Source organism: Protopterus annectens, chromosome 2.part0 (genome assembly GCF_019279795.1).
Source record: "Protopterus annectens isolate FY-2018-M chromosome 2.part0, PAN1.0, whole genome shotgun sequence".
Lineage (NCBI taxonomy): Eukaryota > Metazoa > Chordata > Ceratodontiformes > Protopteridae > Protopterus > Protopterus annectens.
In genome coordinates, this window is record NC_056728.1 from 1,696,003,107 (window position 1) to 1,696,026,404 (window position 23,298).

The window sequence follows — 23,298 nt, forward strand, 5'->3', positions numbered from 1 at the left end:
TAGGCAAATTTACATTTGTATAAAAGTAATCAAACTGTATTAAGAAGTTCACGTTTACAAACATTATACTTCATGTATATTGCTATATATTCTATAACCTAAGCATTATTACACAAATTATTCAATTCCTGCGCTTTTTTTTTTAAAGAAACATCTTTATGAAACCATCACTTATGACACAGGCAATCATACATTTATATAAATGAAAACAAACCTCACAGACCCAATCATAGTTGCAAGCATTTTACATCACAAACCATACCGACACACTCCTAGTTGCAAACATTATACATCACTTATAATCTACTAAATCATTCATAGTCAAACATTACACAGCTCATTTAAGTCCTGCCTTCTTTTAAACCTCGTTCCTACCCTGTATGTACTGCTCACACAATTCCCATGTTTTAGGATCATAGGAGGTTACTAGGCTAATGGTCCTGGGGCCCTTATAAGCCTAGCCAAGAGTTTATCCCCAAAAAGAAACCTCAGCCAGCACATCTCTCCCCTATCAATGAGGAACAAAAGTGGAACCCCTGGGAAAAACTTGTGGTTTCCCATTCACTCATCCAGGTTGCGCTTGAAGAGGGTCGGCAAGGTACTCTATTTGACGTGTATAGGAAGTCTATTCCACAGACAGGACAGCCTCTGGGAGACAAACCTCTCTCTCCAGCAGGTTTTGTTGATGTCACATATTAGATTTAGGCCTTTTGAGCAGGTAATGCATGGGGAGTTAGACTTGCGCATATGAAGCATCTCTAGTTGGGCAGGGTCTGATACTGCTTTACAAGCGAGACAAGGATCACCTCTAAGCAATCTGTACGATACCAGGTAGAGTGATAGTGATTTGAGCATGTCCGCATAGGACAGGTGTTGGAGGCCATGGATTCTCTTTGTGAGGTATTTCTGTGGTCTTTCCAGTTGGTGCAGGTGTTTGGAGAGGTACATACCAAACATGGCGTTATACTCAATTATAGGCCTAATGAGGGAGGAGTACAGGAAGGTAATAACCTTTTTTTCTGGATGCAATCCCTTTATTTATGAGATGAACCAAGAAAAAGGCTTTTCTGACCACTGCTGCTATATGATGGTCGAAAGTGAGATTGTTGTCAACCCGAGTACCCAGATCTCTCGCCACAGGTTGTCTGCTAAGGGGGTTGCTGTTGATGTGGTAATCAGTAGGGGCCATGCTTTTTGCTGAATGGTATGATAATACATTTTTTTGCATTTAACTTAAGGCCATGACTTTGGCACCAGTTATTTGTTGCAATGAGACCCTCTTGCAGTATGTTAACAAAATTTGGGGAGTCAAATGACAGCACCCAAACTTTGTCAGCCACAGACCCTTTGTCTTTGCCTGGACATCTGAGAAGTAGATGCCAAATAGTAGGTGTCCCAGGATAGATCCCTGGGGGACACCACTAGTGACAGGTCTGCTGTCAGAGGTGGTGGCACCTATTTTGATCTTGTGGGTCCTACTGGTGAGCCAGTTGGCCACCCACCTGACGAGATAGGGATTTATGCCAAGTTGAGTTAGCTTTTTGATGATGCCAGAGTCGGGGATTGTGTCAAAGGCCTTGGCCAAGTCAAGGTAAGCTGTATGTACTGACTCTTCCTCATCCAGGGCCTTGCTGACAGTCTCAAAGAAGTCAACCAAGTTCAACAGGCAAGATCTGCCCCTGGCAAATCCGAAATGGGTGGGGTAAAGTGCTTGCTGGAGATGGTGCAGAATATAGCCTCCTATGTAGTTTGCTTTTACCCTTTTCTAAAGATCTCAATTCCAGTCATTTTTGTCTCCGTTACAATTTTCACTACTTCTAGTATAGTTGGTTTGGATTCCGATTTCCATTTTCTAGTAATTGCTTTTCTGGCAGCCACCATAATTAGACAAGGCAAGGCTTAATCATGTCTAGGCAATTCCGATTCTGTATCATAGCTCAGAAAAATCATCTCCTTCATCAAACCAATCTGCCCACCCAGCATCTCCGACAGTGCATTCTGCAGGGAATCCTTAAAGTCCACCAACTCACTGCACCCCAGAAAATACGTCCCAAATTACCTCTTTATTCCCCGTCACACCTCCAACATTTGCTGTCTACCCGAGGTAAAATGCTCTACAGTCTACTTTGGGTATAAATATATCTATGCAAAGATTTCCAAGCAAAAATCCTAAATCTTCTAGATTCTGTTGCATATTTGGGAGATATACATATATTCTCCCATTGTTTCTTTCTGAATTGCTTATCCAATCACTGATTGAGTCTTACAATTATTGTGCAATATTTTATACGGTCTACTAATTATTCCTTTTTTAATGGCAGCTTCTCTTTTAGATTCTACTAAAAACTCTACCAGTGCTTGTCTTTTGTTTAGAAGCTCCCTATTTCTTTCTCTTTACCTATACCCTGATATCAATCCTTGATAGGGAAAGTAATCTCTAATCTGCAGTCCAAACATATTCTAAATTCTTGGTGTCTTCCCATTCTATCATCTTTCCCCCTCTACTTATTTGCTCCCAATACCTTGGTTCCTTTGCCATTTTTTTTTTCAAATCCCAGCGTTCTCTTGCCTACTGTCTATATCTGTAATTGCAGTCATCCCTATCGGCAGAATATCCTTTCTCCATTCCCGGGTTGGCTTAGTTCTTAGAATACTTTCTGCCACTTTATAGATATAATGCTCTGTATGACTATTATTTTCCTTACATGACTGCATCCAAAATCCCAGTCCCTCATTCTCTCCTTGTTTCTTGAGCTTCCCCCATTTCAACATCATTCCTTTCCACTTTGAATTATAGTTTTCCGCTTGTGCTATGTATAGGAGCCTTAACTGTGTAGCTCTGAAATACCCCTTCAAATAGGGTAATTCCAAACTGCCCTGTTCTACTGGAAGAATCGGCTTATCCCACTTGACTCTTGCCGTCTTCACCTCCCAAATAAAGTCCTTCAGCTCTTTATTAAATGCTATCCACAACTTCTCCTCTGGTTGATAAAAATATGCCTGACCTGTGTATAAGACTAATGCGACAAAAAACATTTTAACTGCTTGTATTTTACTACCCATATCCATACAACAAAGCTTCCATTTTCTCAGTTTTTGTATTATCTTTTGTTTAGTCTTTCCCCATGTACCCTTAGCTGCCACACCAGAATCATTTTTAATCCATACTCCTAAATATTTCACTTTATCATGCCCCCATCAATATGGACACTGCTGATCCAATTCATATGTGGGTACATAATTTACTGCTCCTGCCTTTGTTTTAGCTTCATTAATTTTGTATCCCAAAAAAGATTTGAAACTGTCTCAAAATGTTCCACAACACTAATGTCTCTTTCTGGTTTTGTCAAGTATAAAAATATCATCTGCAAAAAGAGCCAGCTTTTCTGGACTACCATACCAATTATACCCTTTTATTTCTGAGTCCCTTATTTTCTTTTCCAAAGATTCTAAATATAATGAAATAGCAAATGGTTCCTCTCTTCAAGCATAAATTATAAGAGAGGACCCCACCCACTTTAATGTTTGCCTCCAATCTTTCATATATCCTCCTAATCAACCTTATATATTTTTTTCAGGAAATGCAAATGCTTCCATTGCCCTGCTCATAAAGTCCCAGCATACTCTGTTCAAATGCTTTCTCTGCATCAAGACCCACCAACAACAATAGTATTTTCTTACATTCTGCTTCTCTCTGGATCATCAATGTTCTGTTATTGTTGTCAAATATTTGCCTCCCCTCCACAAAACCACAATGATCCATATCTATCAATTTTGGCATTACTTTTGCCATTCTTTTAGCCATTACAGACATGAACATTTATATTCGTGGTTTAGTATTGAAATGGGCCTGTATGAAGGTGGATCTGATGGATCTTTACCCTCTTTAGGTATTACAGCTACCACTGCTTTCTTCCAGGATGTTGGTATTTTTCCTCCTCTTAAAATACTGTTTAACAAACCTTACAAATCTGTATCAGTTTTTTCCCTCCTAGCTTCCAACCTTCCACAGGAATACCATCTATTACTGGGAACTTTCCTGTAGCTTGGTTATACATATCCTTCTTTCCTATCCATTAGTAACTGAGCCTCATCTACCTCTAACTTTGGCATATTTAATTTTTCAATAAACATTTCCATTTTTTCTTGATTTCCATATTTCTCTGCTTTATACAGATTTTCACAGAACTTTCAAAATATTTCTAATACTGTTACAGGATCTCTTGTTACCTTCCTTGTTATAGGCTCCCTAAGCTCGGAGAAAGACCTTTCTACTTTGTTGAATGAGTTATTGTGCTAAACATTTTTGGGCTCTAGTGTTATCAAAACGTAGTTGCTTAACTGCAATCTTTCAAAACTCATGTATATTATCGAGGTAATTGCTTATTTTCTGCTTAGGATTCTGCAGTTGATCCTCTTCTAGTTCTGTGAGATTACCTCTATTTTGCAATACTTTAACATTTATCATTCCCTCTGAATAATTCTTATTACTCTTAACCATAATTCCCTTTCTTTTATTTCCACTGTATTTTTAAACTCCACTTTAATTTTATCTCACTCCCTAGCTACATTTTCAGAAGTAATTTATATCCCCTTGAATATCTCCTAAATAATTTCCACTACCCATTCCTTAAAGTCTTCTCTTTTCAACAGATAGGTGGGAAAACACCAATATCTCATTTTTATTTCATTATTCTATGTTTTTATTTTAGTTATTTGTGCATGATCTGAAATAGTGTATATCAAGACCTTCAATTAAATGCAGATGTTCCTGTAAAATGTAAATACTGTCTAGCCTAGCCCAATTTTTATATCTTTGGAATATGTAACTTCCTATTACTGAATTTGCATCTTCCATGCCAAATATTTTCATAAATTTCTTCAAAGATCTACCCTCCTTTGTTATACTTTCCCTTCTGGGTCCCAGACAAATCTTCACTGCTCCAAATCAAATTCCAGTCCCCACCTATAATAAATATTCCTTGCTGAAAACTGATAATTTGTCATAGAATTTTCTTAAGCTCCATTATATCAGTTTTAAGTGGAATATAAACACATGCAAGTGTAATCCTCCTACCTTGCCAGTAGCCCCTTAGCAGTATAAATCTGCCATTAACTTTTTTATTCTCTTCTATCACTACTGGAGCTCCTCTTGCAATTAATAAAGGTATTCATCTTTTCCTTAGTCCCAGATATTTTGCTGAATAATCATCCTGAAAATCTTTCTTTATCAAATTCACATGTTCAGTTCTTTACAAGTGAGTCTCCTGTAACACAGCTATTTGCACTCTACATTTTTAATATAGTTCAGTATTCTTTCTTTTTTGCATGTATGTGTGATACCACTGGCATTTAAAGATATTACAGAAAGCATCATTGTATTAAAAAGTTATTCCCACCTTTTATATGTATAACACCTTTTTGTTAAATGTCTAGTTCCAGCTTTTGTGTTACATGTATACACTGTTTGGCGGGTTGAATTTCTATATAGTTGTTTTTTGTCATATCTGTTTCAGCCTGTCACGTCTTACAAAACCTTTTGTTTTACTGAAAGCCCTCAAACAAACAAATAAATCCCCAATACCCCCTACAACCTATTAATTTAGTACTAATACACAAACTATGCACATCTTCAAATTCTGAAGTTTTACCTTCCTAATAGGAACAAATGTCCCAAACTGACAGCCACACTCACAAACTTGAGTTAACCTAAAAGAAAGGTTATCCATTCCAAGATGCATGGTGCAGCCTGTGCTTCTACTAAGTACTAACTCGTTTTGGCTTATCTTTATAGCTCTCCCTGCTGGGAAAACCACTGAATGCTTTCAGAGAACATTATCTCCTGGACAGTTTCTCTTTTCTCCCCCCCCCAGCCAATCACTCTCCACCAGACTGTAACCAATTTTTTATCAGATTGTCTCCATGGAGACATGAGACCCAGGCAGCCAATTTCTCATTATCAGATTGTCTCCATGGAGACATGAGGGTCAGGTACAGAACTGCTACTAAGCATACATTCCATTTGTTACAAAAAAGCCTAATATTCAATATTCTTTTTTATTTACTTGCTTTATCTTCAAGTTTATTACTAACTCAACCTAAGGTCATTACTCTAGTCATTCCCTCATGCAAGAATGATAAAAAGCAAATTAACTGTTCTTTTGTCATGCTCTTTTAATGAGGCTTTTATTTACATCACAGTGCCTACATTTCCTTAAAAACTGAAGAATGAGAGAAAGGAGAAAGAAAGAAAGGAAAAAAAAACATCAGCATCTATTTACAATCCTTGTTACACTTAAAAATAACTGAGAAAACTTTACTTTATAGCTTGCAAATAAAACCATACATCAGAAAAATAGTACTATTAAGGAAAAAATGTTTTATTTACTCCCACTTAAGTTTCTTCCCTCTCTTCACCTCCCCAAAGCATTTTTCCGAACACTAATGCCATGAAGTAGGGCATACACTTTACAGTCCCTACAAGTCTAAGAAATTCTGAATGAATAAGTCCAATATTTCCAGATTTTCTTGTTCTGTCATATTTCACAGGTATAATTACTGCATTGTAATCCATATTAAGTTATTGGTTTTATTACTGTTCATCTCCATCTCCCAAATCTGGTCTCTGCTTCATTTCCAACATGCTCTCAATTCTTTTAGTCAACTCTCATCCTCCCTTCTTCTCTCAAACATTTTTCATTGAAAACAGTGGAAAAGGTCTCACAGGTACAGTCTTTCTGTGGTCTTTATTACCAGAAGCAGAACCTCCTTTGGTTTCACAGCTCACTTTTTGTTGGACAAACTTTTGTATCTCCTCCTTGGTATGTACTTCATTGTCAGAATCAGCTACTTCTGCTGGTAGGATTGCTTCTTTACTATTAAAGGTCCAAGTTGCTTTCTCATAGCTAGGTTTGGAGCATACACATGATGTATCTTTTCAACTAAAAACTCCTGCTGTGGAAAACCAGTCCAGTTGCTTATTTGTGCTTTCATAAAATTAATGCAGTCTATCCTTCTAGCTTCTCTGGTACAGCTGAAAATCTTAGGTTCTCCCCACATGGTCTGTCCTACAATTCTATTATTTTTTGAAACATCTCTTCCTGAACAGTTTCATATTTAGCCAGCCTTTTCTTCATTTCAGCCTCAGATTTTTGCAGCTTTATCACCTCATCTGAATATCTGTTTAAAGCTACTTCAATTTTTCCAGCCTTTTGTTGTTTGTGTTGATATACTCCATCAGTGTTTTGTTTATTTTAACCAGGTCTGTGTGTAGTTGTCTTATATCTACCTGTAGATTATTGTAAGTCATGTCTGTAGGTTGCAATGCTTTTTGCTGAACAGCTGCAGAACTTTCCCCTAATCAGTGTTTCTACTTCACCTTTTGTAGCCGATTTTTCCAGGTACTCTGTATTTCTTTCTTCTTGGCATCCAGGCAATAAACTTACTTGCCAGTTACTGAAATTCACCCATAAACACAAAAGCCTTCTGGCCTTCTCTGTTGAGTTTCTGGTTTTGCACTGGGAGAGCTAGAGTTAAGTTGTTACTCAATGTGTAGCCATCTTGGAAGTCCAGAGAGAACCTGGCTTGTCTGGAAAAGGAGGTTTTTGAGTAGCAGGCATCCAAACAGATGTAGCAGTAGGAGCCCATCTAGAACCCTTCTTACCTTTGGGAGGAGAGTGAGACTACCTATAAACACAAGCAGACTTAGAGATAATTCCTCTGAAATTTAGGAATAGGAGAAACAAAAATATGCTTCAATACCTGCAATAATTTGTCCTCATCTTGCAGGGACTTAAAAAGGTCACCAATTGCAGAACCAAAGAAACTTTTATCAAGGGGAGCATCCAACACTTTAGCCTTAATATAATCAGGCAAAAGCTGGAGGTGAAGCCCAGAGTAGCTTTTCAACATAGAACCAAAAGCAGCAGCTCTAGAAGAAGCATCAGCTGCATCACAACTACATTTAATAGAATGGCAAGCCACTTGGGAAGAGCAGTCCAACAAAGAGAGGGCCAAAACCTTCTCCTTACAATCAGGAAGGTTAGAGGCAACCTGAAAGGCCAGAGAAAGAACAGCTAAGACATACCTGGTCATATGGGTCTTGATAATTAATAGCCCGAAAGGCTAGGGTATCAGGAGTATACACCTCTTTGCCCAGCTGTTCCATTGCCCTACCATCCTTCTCAGAAGGAAACAATTTAGTAGAAGGCAAGAGGTTAGAAGGCTTGTCAGAAGAGACGGACACAACGGATGGGTCAGCAGAAGGACATTTGTAGAGAAACTTACATTCATCAGGCACCTTATAAAACCTGTCAGGTTTTTTACGAGGATGGAGGTTGGGAATCAGGAGTCAGAGAAGCTGCTGAAAAAGTGTCCAACAGGGCAGCCAGGATTGGAGGAACAATAGATGGCTTAGGGGACTCCATCTGGAGGAGTTCATAGTACCTTTTTGGAAGTCAGAAATGCAAGAACAGTCCCATTTAAAAAAAATTCCATCATATGAGAGAGAGTATCCCCAAAAGAGAGTTCCTCAAAGGGAGAATCTGAGGTAATGGAATCTTCCTCCTCAGAACTAAAGTCTAGTGGAGAGGGAATCAGAGAAGTATGCCAAGGATTCTTCCCCCAAGTCCAATTCTTCATCAGAAGACTCCTGCTCCCTAGGCCTCTTAAGTGGAGTACAGCAGCAAGGAGGGGTCAGGGAAAGAAACTCCCTGAGGAGGCTTCAATGCCATGAGTGAATTAACTCATTCCCTCCAGTACAGCTCTGTGTATGTACCTTTAACTCCCCGTGGGTGTGGCTTGAGTCTTTAAAAAAATTAAGTTATCACCTTGCAGTTCTAACAAATACTTATTGATAGAGGTCAAACATCAATATAATTGTCTTTGCTTTCATGTAGGATTCAAGAGAAAATATTCTGATACATTGTATGTAGCATGGTTTTGGAATTATTAATGCTAATATGAACAAGCAATATTTGATGTCTAGGGGTGCCAGCAGGAGGTAACTGCACAAATGCCTGGAGGCACACACTGCTGTAATGATTTAAAAAATGCTGTGTAAAATCCTGTCATTCACACTGAGGATCTTTGGGAGCAGGGAACAGGTGTTCAGTTTTCTTCTTCTTCTTTAGAGGTACATTAGCCCTAAAGACTTTAGGAGTTTCGAACCACTGCTGACTCTCAATGTAGTGCAAATCTCCTCCCGAACAAGAATCTGTGGTAAATCCCTCAGATATGATCAGCCGAGGTTCCATCTCAACATCCATAATGGATGTCTGCAGGGCCATCAAGGACATGTGAGGAGCCGAATCCATGCCAGCCTCTGAAGTGGTCATGGCAGAAGAATCCGATGGAGCTGGACAATCTTTTGGGTTTTCACCAGGCTTGACAGAGATGTCCAGGGGAGGTGGTACATCAGCCTAATGTGACAATATTTTTGGTCTTCTTCTTGGCCAATGGCCGACCTTTGGGACGATATGATTCTGCCATAGCAGCCTGCATCAACAACTTGACCATTCTCCAGGTAGACAGACAAGGAGAAAAGACAACTACATAGGGTCTTGAGGACAAATGCTTGATAAATCAAGCTCTTACTATAGTAGTGAGAAGCACCCAAGCAAAAGAGATGCTGCTTATGATGGTCCTTACAGGGAATCTGTCTCCCACACTGATATTTTCCATTTCTGGATGGCATGTAAACTAATAAACCAAAAGAAAAAGGAGATACGAAAAAAAACCCAGTGGGGCAATTATCTGATAAAGGCTTGGTAACCAGCACAAATGAAGGAGCATTCAAACTGATGATCGAAGAAGGCATTCAGACTGGCAGCAGAGTTCTGAGGTATGCAGGTCTGTACATCACCTTTATGCCCTATAATGTGAGAGGGAAGCATGTGTGTGATATACATCTAAAACATCCTAAGGCTTTTGTATACTGGCTGGACATTGGGCTACCCTTGGCAGAGGATCCCTTTAGTGAAGACTACTGCTATAGTGATATGGAAGGATATCTTTAGATACTTTCTAGTCCAGTCTGTTAGAAGAACTGCCTGCCCAGGAATGTGTGTTGATATGAAAAAGCAATAAGATGAGACTGCTCACTTCCACAACTTCATGGCCTCATAATACAGGGGATACGAGTTGCTCCCTGCTTGTTGACATATACCATTGCTATGCTGTCTGAGTGGAAGGAAACTGCAGCCTGAAGAAGAAAGTCCTGTATGACCTGCAACTTTTCCACATTATAAATGCACGGTATCCTTTTTCTAGTACCTAGTCCCTTAGACTATAATGACCTAAAAACACTATCCTAGCCCAGGGCAGGGGCAAATATAATGATGGTCATACTCTGAGACCAAGGACAGATAGGACTGGAGAGAACCTCAATGGGGTGGTGAAGCCACCAAAACAGATGTTAGAGGTGCACATGTGAAATCTTTATCTGGTTTCTCACAGGATCTTTACATTGAGAATATGAATACTGAACCTTGAGGGTCCATTGCAAGGCCCTTAGACAATAATTTGAGTAGGGTAGCATGAATACAGTTACCATAAGAGTTAAAACAGTAATACAGTTGCTGTTTTTAGAAAAGAGGCTGCAACTCTGACTGGAGAGCTACAGTTTTTCTAATGGATGGCTGAAGGGGCAAAACACAGTGACTGAGCATCACCCTACAAAGGTCAATACTTTTGATGGCTTCATCTTAGATTTTTATTTATTTATTTTTTTAAGAGTTCACTGAGCTCCCCAGCAACTGGAATGACTGGAGCAGGCACTTAAGACACTTCCTTGCTCGAATCAGTGACTCCTGAGTGGGGGCAGCTAAGAGCTTGTCATTCAAGTAAATAAACCTTTGGACACAGCAAGCCTAAGATGAGCTGTCACTCAGGTCATGCATTTGGTGAATAACCTGGTGGCTATGGTGGGACCAAATGAGTGGCCCAAACTGAAAACTATTGTTGCCTTCCCTAAAGCACAGGACGTTTCTGGACTCCTAGGTTATTCTGATGTGCTGGTATGTACCTTAAAGGTCTAAAGAGCTCATTCGATCTCTCACTATTAGACACAGGACTGACTGCAATGACCATCCAGAACTTTACTTTCAGTACATAGAAAGACTGCTGAGGTCCTTTGTTTTCTTTGGTACCACACACAGCTTTGAATATTATCAGACTTTTTCTGTTTCGGTGGGATTGCTCTTTTACATAACAGGCTAATGACCTCTTTTCTGGCAACAATGTTCTGATGAGGGTGAACATCTATAATGGGAAAGAATAGCTGCAGAGGAGGTGCCATTAGGGATGGTTCAGATTTTTGCTTTAATTCCTACCTCCTGCACCCATACAGAGACAATTCGTAGGTAGGATGTATAATGTGTTTCAGTGCTGAATTACCACACCCACTTCTGCATGGGCTTAGTCAGCACAACAGCTCACTCACCCTCATGGTGGCACTGCCATTTCACCCTGCCTCTACCAGGAAAATCAGATCTCACACACAGGCACATCACATACTCCCTTAAGATAGAAACAAGCAGGTTCTGCCCCCTCATTCCTCTGTCTCCCCTTCTAATGACTCCTGTGCCAGGTCTATTAATCAAACCCAAGCTGTCTGGGCTGCAGTCATAGCTTCATCTCTATGTGCCATGAAACTAGGTAAAACCTTTTTTTATTCACAGAGCTAGTTATTATCCTCACAGACTGCATATCTTCTTTGATATTACTTAGTAAAGAAGTTTTTCCATAAATCAACTCATCTTTCATAATACAGGTTACAAGTCTTTTTTGCAAAAAAATGTTACATGGTTTGATTTAATAGTCATAATTTAAAAACACTTGCATATACTCTCACCCCATGGCAGTGAGGCAAGGCATCTGACTGTGCTGCTTGAGGAATAGAGGATTGAGTGGCTAATGCCAAATTCTTTTTCCTGGGAGAACCACTGCTTAGATGTAGCAAGTGAGAAGCTGGAGCAACACATCAAATTCAAAGGAGTGTAGAGGGATGTGCTTAAGGCAACACTGCATTCTCAGTCCCAAGTTAGGGACAGTTGTTCTTCTCCGCATGTCCCCCTTCACCTCTCTCTGATAGAACTTGGGAAGGAAATGAAAGTCAGGGGCAAAAAATTTTTTTAAAAAAATGTTTGTGCAGCCAATGCAGTATACATTCCCTTGGAACAATTAAGGTGGTGCACATGCAGGACTCTGACACTACCCTATCACAGGATGGGAGAGCCTCCTCAACGACTCATTCCCATCTCTCCCCAGCTGTTACTAGACCAGCTCAATAACAGTACCCAGGTTAGCTAGGGCATAGGTATGTCTTTTACCAATTTGCATCACAAAACTGGGGAAAAAGTCATCACTTATTAAACAAACATGCTGTTTTTTGCTCTTTACTGTGTGCATTTTCATTTAACTTCATTCAGTAATAATGGATTCTGGACCCACTCTGAAAAACAGGCATCCACTAGTTGAACTGCTGTCTCAATATAAAAAAGCTTGTTGACCACTTCAAGTAGATGTGACAGTCATTTTTTTGACGTGTCTTTACCACAATTATTATATCAATCTGTGCAGAAAGTTGTTTTCTTTTGTGCTTCTCTCTCTTCTGCTTACATACACTCACCTCATCACAGCTCCCCAGTCATTGACAAAATAATTCTGTTTCTTGAGTCACAGAGCTGGATTGCTGAAAAACCCAACTGTAATGATGGCTTTGTTTTTTTTTTGCCCTACAGTTGCCATTTTTATCTCTATCATGAAACTGTATTAAAGGATAACTCCATATGTCTACGATTCAATGGAAGCAAAAGGCAATTCATATAGCTAACCAGTAAGTAGGTCATACTCTGACGGCATGCTTTCAAGCAGTTCTTTCACACCTACTCACATAACAAAAAAAATATAAGTTGCTTACCTTTCCAATCATTTCACACCATCTTAATAAGCAACTCTTCTGTAGATGAAAAGGTAAAATAAATCACATCATTCTGAAGTTTTGCAATGAAAAAAATGCTAGTTTGCATTTTTAGTATGCCCGTTCTCTCTCTCTATTTTTTTTTCAAATAGAACACCTCTTCGACTCGTACAAAAATATATGCAGACAGAAAAAAGGAGGTATGTGCTTAAAGTACAAATCATGATGTTTCTTACTGTTAATGCTAACAGTATTTTAGTTTAGAAATCCAAGGGAGAAAAGGTGTCTAAAAGGTTCCTGGAATAACTATGAAGACAATGTACAGAAAAAAGAAGTTGCTTACTTAACCATAACATTCCATCTGTGTGATCCATTTTCATTCTTCCTCAACTGATGGGTTTGGATCCGATCCTCATCTCTCACTCGGCCGTTACTAAAGCTCATGGCAACCAAAAAACTCTCAAGCTTCTCCCTTAACCATAATGCATCAACTCCAAGTTACCTCAGATCTTGTTTGCTGATTTTTTAGCAGAATAAAATATTTACTATGCATAAATATAGGTGATGTAAAATTGTGTGTACTCAATACAGAAAGAAACTATATCTAGATTTCAATATAATGACAGTGATGTTCCTTTAAGAGCACATTCTTCCAGAAGTTTGTAAAATGAAAGGATGGGGGTTGGTGGACAGGAAGTTGAGGAAGAATAAGAAGTTATGTACTCACCATAATGTTCCATCTGAGTAGATAAACTTCATTTGTCAGCAACCTGTGGAACATGTGGGTATCGGATCCGACTTCGGATCCGAGCCGGCAGTTTTCAACAGCTTAAGATCCGAGCTCCTAGCTCCTCCGTCTACCCATAAACCCCTGCCAACCCTGACTGACCTCAGATCAAGTTTGCCTTCAAGTAGCAACTGCTACAGATTTACCAATTTCAAATGTCATCTCTGAAGACAGCAAAAATGAATAATCGAAGGTCAGGGGTAAGGAGGGGGGGATGGTTGCTGACAAATGAAGTTTAGCTACTCAGATGGAACGTTATGGTGAGTACATAACTTCTTAATCTGAAGTAGTTAACTTCATTTGTGCAGCAACCTGTGGGACAGAGTCCCCAGCTACCTGAATCTTGGGCGGCCATCATGGAAGGATGTTCCGGACCACTGCAGAGCCAAAGGATGCTCTCCCTCTGGAGATAATATCCAGCTTATAATGGTTGATAAAAGTATGAGATGAGGCCCAAGTGGCAGCCGAACAAATATCATCTAAAGGTACCCTGGATCTAAAAGCAGCAGAGGTAGACATAGATCGGGTGGAGTGGGCACGGACTCCCTGAGGCGCGGGCCTACCAGAACTTTCATAAGCCAAAACAATACATTGCGAGATCCATCGAGACAACGTAACTTTGGATACCGATTTACCCAAATTCCTTTTGGCAAAGGAGACGAACAACTGGTCGGATTGCCTATGACCAGATGTCCTGTGAATATAGAATCGAAGTTGTCTATGCACATCCGAGTGTAGTTTGTAATCTCCTTTGTTGTGATAGTTGGGAAAGAAGACTGGCAGATTAATGGACTGGTTAATATTAGATTCAGAAGCAACTTTAGGGAGAAAGGAGGGATTGGTCCTGAGGGAGACTCTATCCTTGTGGAAGGTTAGATACAGGGGTTTGACACAAAGGGCCTGAATTTCAGAAACTCTTCTGGCAGAGGTGATGGCGACGAGAAAGGCCGTCTTCCAAGACAAATACTTAAGTTCCACTGAAGCTGCAGGCTCAAAGGGGGGAGCTGTCAAAGCCTGAAGCACTAACGACAAATCCCACAGAGGTACCACTTCCTTTACCGGAGGTCTGAGCAGGAAGGTGCCCTTCAGGAAGGTCTTGCACAGCTCTGAAGTGATAAAGGGACGCAGATCATGTCCGACATGGTAGTGAGAGATAGCTGCTAGTTGAACCTTGACAGTGGAACAGCTAGCTCCCTGATGAAATAATCCTGATAAGAAGTCTAGCACCGCAGGTAAAGGAGCTGTGAAGGGATCCAAGTTTTGACGTTCTGCCCAGATAGAGAAATGTCTCCATTTGCTACTGTAAACCTTCCTAGTAGAAGGCTTGTGGGCTGCAACTAGAATAGCTTTGACTGGGGAAGAGATGCCGGGAGTCCTGGCTAGGAGTGGAACTGGAGCAGCCAAGCTGTGAGAGCTTGAGGCTGTCCAGATTCGGGGTCGGGAGACCCAGAGGGTGGGAGATCAGATCCGGGAAGAGGATCTATAATCCAAGGACGATTCACCAGATGAGACCAAAGGTAAGGAAACCAGGTTTGACGAGGCCAGAATGGGGCAATGAGGATAATCCTGCTCCCCAACCGACTGACTTTCTGTAGAAACTTTAGCATTAGGGAGAGAGGTGGATAAGCATAAAGCAGACTGGGAGGCCAAACATGCACCAGAGCGTCTCTCGGGGATTCCCCAACTTCGGGAATTAAAGCGAAATAGCTGTTGCATTTGGCGTTTGAAGGAGAGGCGAAAAGAATGCAACAGGGCTGCCCCCATATGGCAAAAATCTGATTCGCTACGTGCGGATTGAGAGACCACTCGTAAGGGGAAAGGATGGTGCGACTGAGTTTGTCCACCAGGATGTTGGACTGTCCCGGAATGTGTGTTGCAATGAGAAAACAGTTGGTGGAGATCGCCCATTCCCACACTCTCATGGCCTCTTGAAAGAGCGGGCAAGACCTGGTTCCCCCTTGTTTGTTGATGTACCAGACAACTGACATGTTGTCCGTCTGGATCACAATTGTCCCTACAGGAAGAAGGTCTTGAAGTGCTTGCAACACTAACTGCACTGCCCTCATCTCTAGGACATTGATATGCAAAGAGGTCTCCGTATTGTTCCCCGTGCCTTGGACAGTCCTGCCCGAAGAGTGCCCCCCCACCCGAGGTGAGAGGTGTCCATAGTCACTGTGGCCAGGGGAGGGGCCATAGAGAAGGGGCGTCCCGTGTGGATATCCGGAGATTGCAGCCACCACACGAGAGCCCTCTTGCAAGCCCTGCTGAGGGAAATGGGATGACTTAGAGGGTAGTGAAGAAAGGACCACTGGACTTGGAGGGTCTACTGTAAGACCCTCATGTTCAGACGTGCCATAGGTAACAAGTTGATTGCCGCTGCCATTGAGCCTAGAGCCCTCAGGACCAACTCCACCGAAGGAGATGATAGAAAGATGGCCCGCACATGAAACCTCAGGGTTCAAAGTCTCTCTGGGGTTAAGAAGGCTACAAGATCGATTGTGTTTAACCTGGCCCCGATGAAATCTATGACTCGGGCCGGGGTGAGAGCAGATTTGTCTATATTTATTGTGACCCTAGCCAGGGAGCAAGGCGAAGAAAGTAATCCCTGGCTGTACAGAGTAGATGCCTTGTCAAGGCGGTCAGGAGCCAGTCGTCCAGGTACGGAAAAACCTGTATTCCCTGGAGCCTCAGGGTGGGCTGCTATCACCGCTGGCACTTTGGTAAACACCCTGGGGGCTGAAGCGAGACCAAAGGGGAGAGCCCTGAATTGGTAATGACTGGCCCCTAGCCGGAAGCAGAGAAACCTCCTGGATCGTCTGTCCATTAGAATATGATAGTATGCATCCTTGAGGTCTATCGAGCACATCCAATCGTTCTCCCGTAATAGGGGGAGAATAGACTGAAGAGTGACCATCCAGAACTTTTCTTTGGTTACTGAAAGGTTCAAAAGGGAGAGATTGAGGATTGGTCTTAAGACACCCGTCTTTTTTGGCACCAAAAAGAACCTGGAGTAAAAACCCGATCTGAGCTGATTTGGGGGGACGTGTTGGATGGCTCTTTTTTTTTAGGAGCTGCCGGATTTCCGCAGTGCGACCTCCCTCTGATCGGGTGGGACATCGGGGAGGTGTTTGGGGAAGAGAAGAGGGCAAGAGAAGGGGATCTGGTAACCTCTGGATATGATGCGAAGCACCCAGCGGTCTGTCGTGATGGACTCCCAAGCTGCCAGATGCCTCGAGAAACGCCCCCGACTGCCTCCAGAGTGGAGCAGTTGGGCAACCCTTCAGGGCTGTTGTGTGGGCTGGTCAGAGAAAGGTTCTCTGGACCCAAAGTTCTTCGGGCCCCCTCTGCCTCTAGGGCGGTGTCCTCCTTGTCCTCCTCTGCCATGGAAGGACTGGGGGTCCGGAACGGACTGGGACTGTTGCGACTTCCGAAACCACATCATCTTCTGTCCCTTTTGGTTCTTGGAGAAAGACCTCTGGGGAGCAGAGAAGCGGACTCCGACGGCAGACAACGTCTTCCCGTCCTTTTCTCTCTGGACCAAGGTGTCGCGAACGGTCTTCCCAAATAGGGCAGAACCATCAAAAGGGGCATTTGCGAAAGATGCCTTGAAGGGTTCCGTGAAATCACAATGCCGGAGCCAGGCCTAATGCCTAATGATGAGACCTGCTCTGCTGGCTCTAGCGGCTCCTTCCATGGCATGGGATAGTAGCCGCATAGAGGTATTGGAAATGGACCTAAGAGTGGCCATACGGGTAGAGTACAACTGTTTGTCCTCCACCGACATGGACTCCGGGGGCAATGCAGCGTATTCTTTAATAAGATCACGCTGCAGCCGAATAACGTGTGCCATGTAGTTCAGTGACCTCACCGAGAAGGACGCTGAACTAAACACCCACTTCCCTAAGCGGTCCATCGCTCGGGTCTCCTTGCCCGGGGGGTGGACCGAGGGGCTCTCCTGAGCTAGTTCCCTCTTAGTGGCCGCCATCAACATGGCATTTATGGGGGGACCCTTGCTCCAATGGGGACTGTCGGCAGGGGGACTGAGGATCCTGTCAGGGCGCTTCGGGACCGGCTCCACAGTGTCCGGCTCCTTCCACGCCCTGGTGGTAATCAGGTCCACCAGGGGGTCGGCCGGAGGGGACACCCAAGAGGTAGAAGGGCCTGCTTCAAATGCCTCCAGGAACACGGCTTTGTCCGAGGTCGGCTTTGGGGCAGACCACCCCCCTCTGATCCTGAGCATTTCCATGATGTCCCCAAAGGGGACATCCTCGGAGGGGGTGACCTTGGGGAGCCTTCCCCCTCCTCCAAATCCGTGTCTTCAGTTAAGGACTTAGGGGAGTCCAAGTGCCTCCTCTTGCACTTCCACTTGTGGGGGATCTCGGGGGGGGGGGCTGTCCGAGGAGGCCTCCCCAGCAACATCCTGTTCCAAGGAAACGACCTGGGACATTGAAGCAGGCTGTCCCTGGGGCCGGGTGATGCAAGTCAGACCCAACAGAGGAGGAGTGCGGGGCAGAGCTGTGGCAAGGACCGGGGGCCTGGAAGCAGTCGACAGAGCCCTTTCCACCACGTCGAACGCCGAGGGAGAGCTGCTCTCTCTGGGATCCGAGAGCGAGCCCTCACTCGGATCCAACAGGCGGATCGGGGCCGGCACCGAAGCAATCGGATCAGACGGCCCAGTATGCTCCGACCTGGACGTCGCCGAAGGCATACTGAAACCCTCAGATCCGAAGCTCAGCCCTTGGCTCCGAGAGCTCGGATCCGACAAAAATGGAACAGATAGGCTCGAGGGAAGAGTCGGCGCTGACCCACCCCCGGTTCCAAGGCTGCCTGGCTCTGAAGGCTCCGAACCCAGGAAACGGGACGGAGAAGGAGCTATCGGGGCAAAGAAAGGGGTCGAGCTCCCCCTGGAGGGGGGGGTAGGCAGGAGCACTCCCATCTGCAGTTGGGCCTGGAGGAATCTTCGCATCATCCGGTCCAAGTCTGCGTCGGAAAGGCTGCGCGTAGATCTAGAAGAGGCCACCGAGGTAGAACGGGAGTGCCGCCTTGATGACCTCGAAGGAGATCAGGTCTCCTCCTCCTCAGGACCCGGTGAAAAACAAGGGGACCGGATCCGAGGAGGAGGAGAACGGGAAGCCCTGGAGGGAGAAGACCGCTTAGCCGGGGGAGCCGAAGCGGAGGCCTCGGCCCACCACTTGTGGTGCTTCTCCCACCTCTTGTCTTTCCTGGCCTCCCTCTCCTCCGGGCCTACAGCAGGAGGTTGAGTACCGGCCGGGGGAGAGGCAGGAGTGGCCGCCGCTGAAGCCGCGGAGGTAGCCACAGTAGGACCGGAGGCCGAAGCCGAATCTGGGGGCAAGAGACCCGCCAGGATCAGCTTGGATCTCCGGTCCTTGAGTGCCCTGGGGTTAAACGCCACGCAGATGGTACACCCAGAGGAAAGGTGTCCAACCCCAAGGCACAGAACACACAGAGTGTGGCCATCAGCCGGTGAAAGCTTATTGCCATACTCAGTGCACTTCGAAAAGATAGGTTTTGGGGCCTCAGACATTTTTAAACTAAAGAAGCACACATGCTAGGCCCCAACACACACACACAGACCCTAACGAACCAGCGAGGGAGAGGGAGGGAAAAATATATAAACTAAAGAAGATTTAAGCTAAGGGAAACAGGTACGGACCTAACACACGGTACTCGCACCAAAAGTACAGAAAAAAAGTAAAAATGTTTCTATTTTTCTCTCACAGAAATTCGCTAACGACGGAGCTCGAGAATCCAGCTGCTGACAACAAGCGCGGCAAACTAGATCTGAGGTCAGTCAGGGTTGGCAGGGGTTTATGGGTAGAGGGAGGAGCTAGGAGCTCGGATCTAAGCTGTTGAAAACTGCCGGCTCAGATCCGAAGTCGGATCTGATACCCACAGGTTCCACAGGTTGCTGCACAAATGAAGTTAACTACTTCAGATTGAAAATGGACAACACAAATGGAACTTTATGGTAAGTACATAACTTCTTTATCTGATAATTTTCATTCTATACTCAGCTGATGGGACAGAATCACCAACTACCTCTAATCCCTGGTGGTCTCTAAGAAAGGATATTCCTAAGTGGAGTTGAACCAAATGATACTCTACCCCTGGAGACCAGATTAAATTTGTAATGAGTAATAAAAGTATGGGGAGTAGGCCAAGTTGCTGATGCACATATGTCATCTACGGGCACTCTGGAAAGAAAAATTGAAGAAGTTGCTATGGACCTAGTCAAATGAGCTTGTACCTGCTGTGGTAAGTTAATACTGAATTTGCTACAGACAAATGAAATGCAATCAGTTAGCCATCTGGCTAAAGTTACTTTTGAGACTGGTTTGCCCAATTTCAGTTCTTCAAAGGAAACAAACAACTGGTCTGTTTTCCTGATGTGTTTTGTAATAAGACAGGTAAAAATGTAATTGTCTGTAAACATCCAATAAATGTAACATGTATTCACCTTTCTTTGCAAAATTATGAAAGAATACTGGGAAATTAATGGATTGATTAATATTAGATTCTGACACCACCTTGGGAAGGAGGAGGCATTAGTCTGTAGTGTCACTCTATCCTTGTGAAAAATCATGTAGGGAAGTTTTGAACACAAGGCTTGAATCTCTGAAATTCTTCTAGAAGAGGTAATGGCTACTAGAAAAATAGTTTTCCAAGTAAGATACTTAAGGTCACATTTAGCTGCTGGTTCAAAGGGAGAATTTATCAGAGCTTGCAGTATCAGACTGAGTTCCCATGGGAAAGTAGTGTCCTTAAATGGAGGTCTCAAAAGTAGAGTGCCTCGCTCTGCACAATTTGCGAGAGGCAACTGAAAAACCTTCAAAACTAATGTGAAAATCAAATATTGCTACTAACTGAATTTTAATGGTTGAGGAATTGACCCCTTCTTTAAAAAGTGAGGCTAAAAACTACGGTATGTTATGTACTGGAGCTGAAAAAGGGTCCACTTGATTTTGTTGTGTCCAATAAACAAATCTTTTCCATTTACTCATATAAAGTTTTCTTGTTGAAGGTTTATGGGAAGATAACAGAATATGTCAGACAGAGGAAGAGAAATATTGGTTGTCTCGCTATGAACAGAACTAGAGAAACCAGGCCATGAGCCTGAGATTTGACATGTCAGGATGGAGCATGATCGTCAGGTGAAACGGGAGGTCTGGAGTTGGATCCAGGACCCACGGTTGGTGATGTGAGGCCAAGGAAAGGAAACCAAATCTGTAGAAGCCAGTATAGTGCAATAAGGATGACTTTGCTCTTTACCCTGACAGTTTTCTTTAGAAAGTTTGGAATTAATGGGATTGGTGGGTAGGCAGAAAGAAGACTGGAGGGGGCAATCGTGAAGTAGAGCATCCTGGGTGACTCCCCCTAAGGGGGGATTAGTGCAAAATAGTTGCTGCATTTGTTGTTTACAGGAGAAGCAAAAAGATCACAGCAAGGCTGGCCCCATTGACGAACAATCTTTTCTGTCACATTCTTGTTGATAGACCACTTGTGATGTAGAAGACTGAACCCGTTCAATTTGTCTGCTATCACAATGGACTTCCCCGGAATGTGCATTGCTATGAAAAAGTGGTTGGATGAGATTGCCCATTGCCACATTCTGAGTGCTTCTCGATACAAAAGGTATGATCTGGTTCCTCCTTGTTTGCTGATATACCAAACTACTGACATATTGTCCATTTGAATTGCAATCGTTCCCAAAGGGAGAGCATCCTGGAAGGCCTGTAACTCTAAGAGCACTGCTCTCATCTCTAGGACACTGATATGCAAATTGGCCTTTTTGGGGGGGACCAAGTGCCTTGGACTGTTTTCCCCAGAAAATGCCCTCCCCCACCCCACCTGGGAAACGTCCATGGTCACTATGGCTGAGGGGAAATGAATGGATGGCCTTGTAGAACATGATCTGACTGAATCCACCACCTGATATCCCTCTTGCATGTCTGAGTAATTTGAATCAGAGTTGACATGGGTTGGTAAAGTATTGACCATTGTGTTGTTAACATCCATTGGAAAAACCTAATGTAAAATGTGGCTAAAGGTAGTAGTGATATCGCTGGTGACATTGATTCTAGAGCTTGAAGGACCAAGCAAGCTGAAATCTTGGTAGTGCAGATTATTTTCCTGACCTGTTATCTTACAGTTTGAACCCTTGAGGGAGGCAGTGAAGCTATAATTGACTTTGCATTGAAAAATGCTCCTACGAATTCCAAATTTTGAGCTGGCTCCAATTGAGACTTGTTGCAGTTTATGGTTATTCCCACATAAGAAAAAGTCTAGGGAACCTAATCTCTTGCCCATATCAACTGATGCCTAGTTGGAGTGGTAATAACCCAGTTATCTAGACAAGGAAACACCCGGAATCCCAGCAGTCTCAAGTGAGTTGTTACTACTGCCATACATTTGGTGAACACTCTGGGGGCTGTGGTGAGGCCAAAGGGCAGAATCCTGAACTGATGATGACTAGCTCCCAGCCAGAAGCTTAAGTACCTTCTGGATTGTCTGTTCATCTTTATGTGATAGTACGCATCCTGAAGGTCTATCAAGCACATCCGATTGCCCTTGCCCAGTAAAAGGAGAACAGACTCAACCATAACCATCTTAAACTTGGTGTGTTGAACTGACTTGTTGACGTTGCTGAGATCCAAAATTGGTCTCCAGTCCCCTGTTTATTTTGACACTAAAAAGAACCTTGTGTAACTTCCGGATTCTATCTGGTCTAGTGGACCTCTTGAAGGACTCTTTTATAGCACTTTTATATTAGAAATGCTGCTTCTTCCCTCTGACTGGGTGAGATATCTGGGATTTTTTTGAGATTTGCGGTGGAAATGAAAAGGGTATTATATAGTTTCTGGAAATAATTCTCTGCACCCAAGCATCTTTTATGTCTAGCCAGGCTCCGTGGAGCAGGGATAATCGACCCCCCTGACTGCCTCCTGAGGTGGACACAATTGGGCCTTCTGTGAGGAGTGCTGGTGGTGTCTTGTCCAAGAAAGAATCTCTGGACCCCTGGTTTTGAGGGCCTCCTCTGCCATGGGAGTGGCGACCACTGGAGTTCTCTCCTCTGCCCTGGGGAGGGGGGTCTTTATCCATGTGTGTCCTAGAAAGGACCCTGGGCTTTCCTGAACCACATCTTTCGACCACCTCACTGATTCCTTGGGAATGATCTCTGAGGGGTCGAAAAACACACGCCCACTGCGGACAGGTTCTTTCCATCTCCCTCACATCTAGATAATGTGTCCTTCACTTTGGGCCAAACAAAGACGTGCCGTCAAAGGGAGCACTGATGAGCGAAGACTTGAAGGGCTCCACAAAATCATATAAGTGCATCCAGGCATGTCTTCTGACAGAAATGCCAGAACCCACTGCCCTGAGGTTCCTTCTGCTACATGCGAAATAAGCCACATGGATGAATTCAAAACAGATTGCAGGGTATCCAACTGAGTAGTCACAGATGACTGGACTTCTGCAGAAACGGATCCTGAGAGGGTATTTGAGAGTTTCTTAATCAAATCACTCTGTAACCTTGTAAAATATGCCAAATAATTAACGATCTTAAGACAAA

General features: G+C 43.4%; 1 protein-coding gene across 1 annotated transcript in view; it reads right to left on the reverse strand.

The window, feature by feature from the left end:
- ABHD18 (abhydrolase domain containing 18) overlaps positions 1 to 23,298 on the reverse strand; it is a gene marked incomplete in the record, with an annotated part of 695,491 nt that overhangs the window by 79,834 nt on the left and 592,359 nt on the right. Inside the window, 1 exon segment of the mRNA XM_044061749.1 lies at positions 12,920 to 12,958. Coding sequence (XP_043917684.1) covers positions 12,920 to 12,958 — 39 coding nt within the window.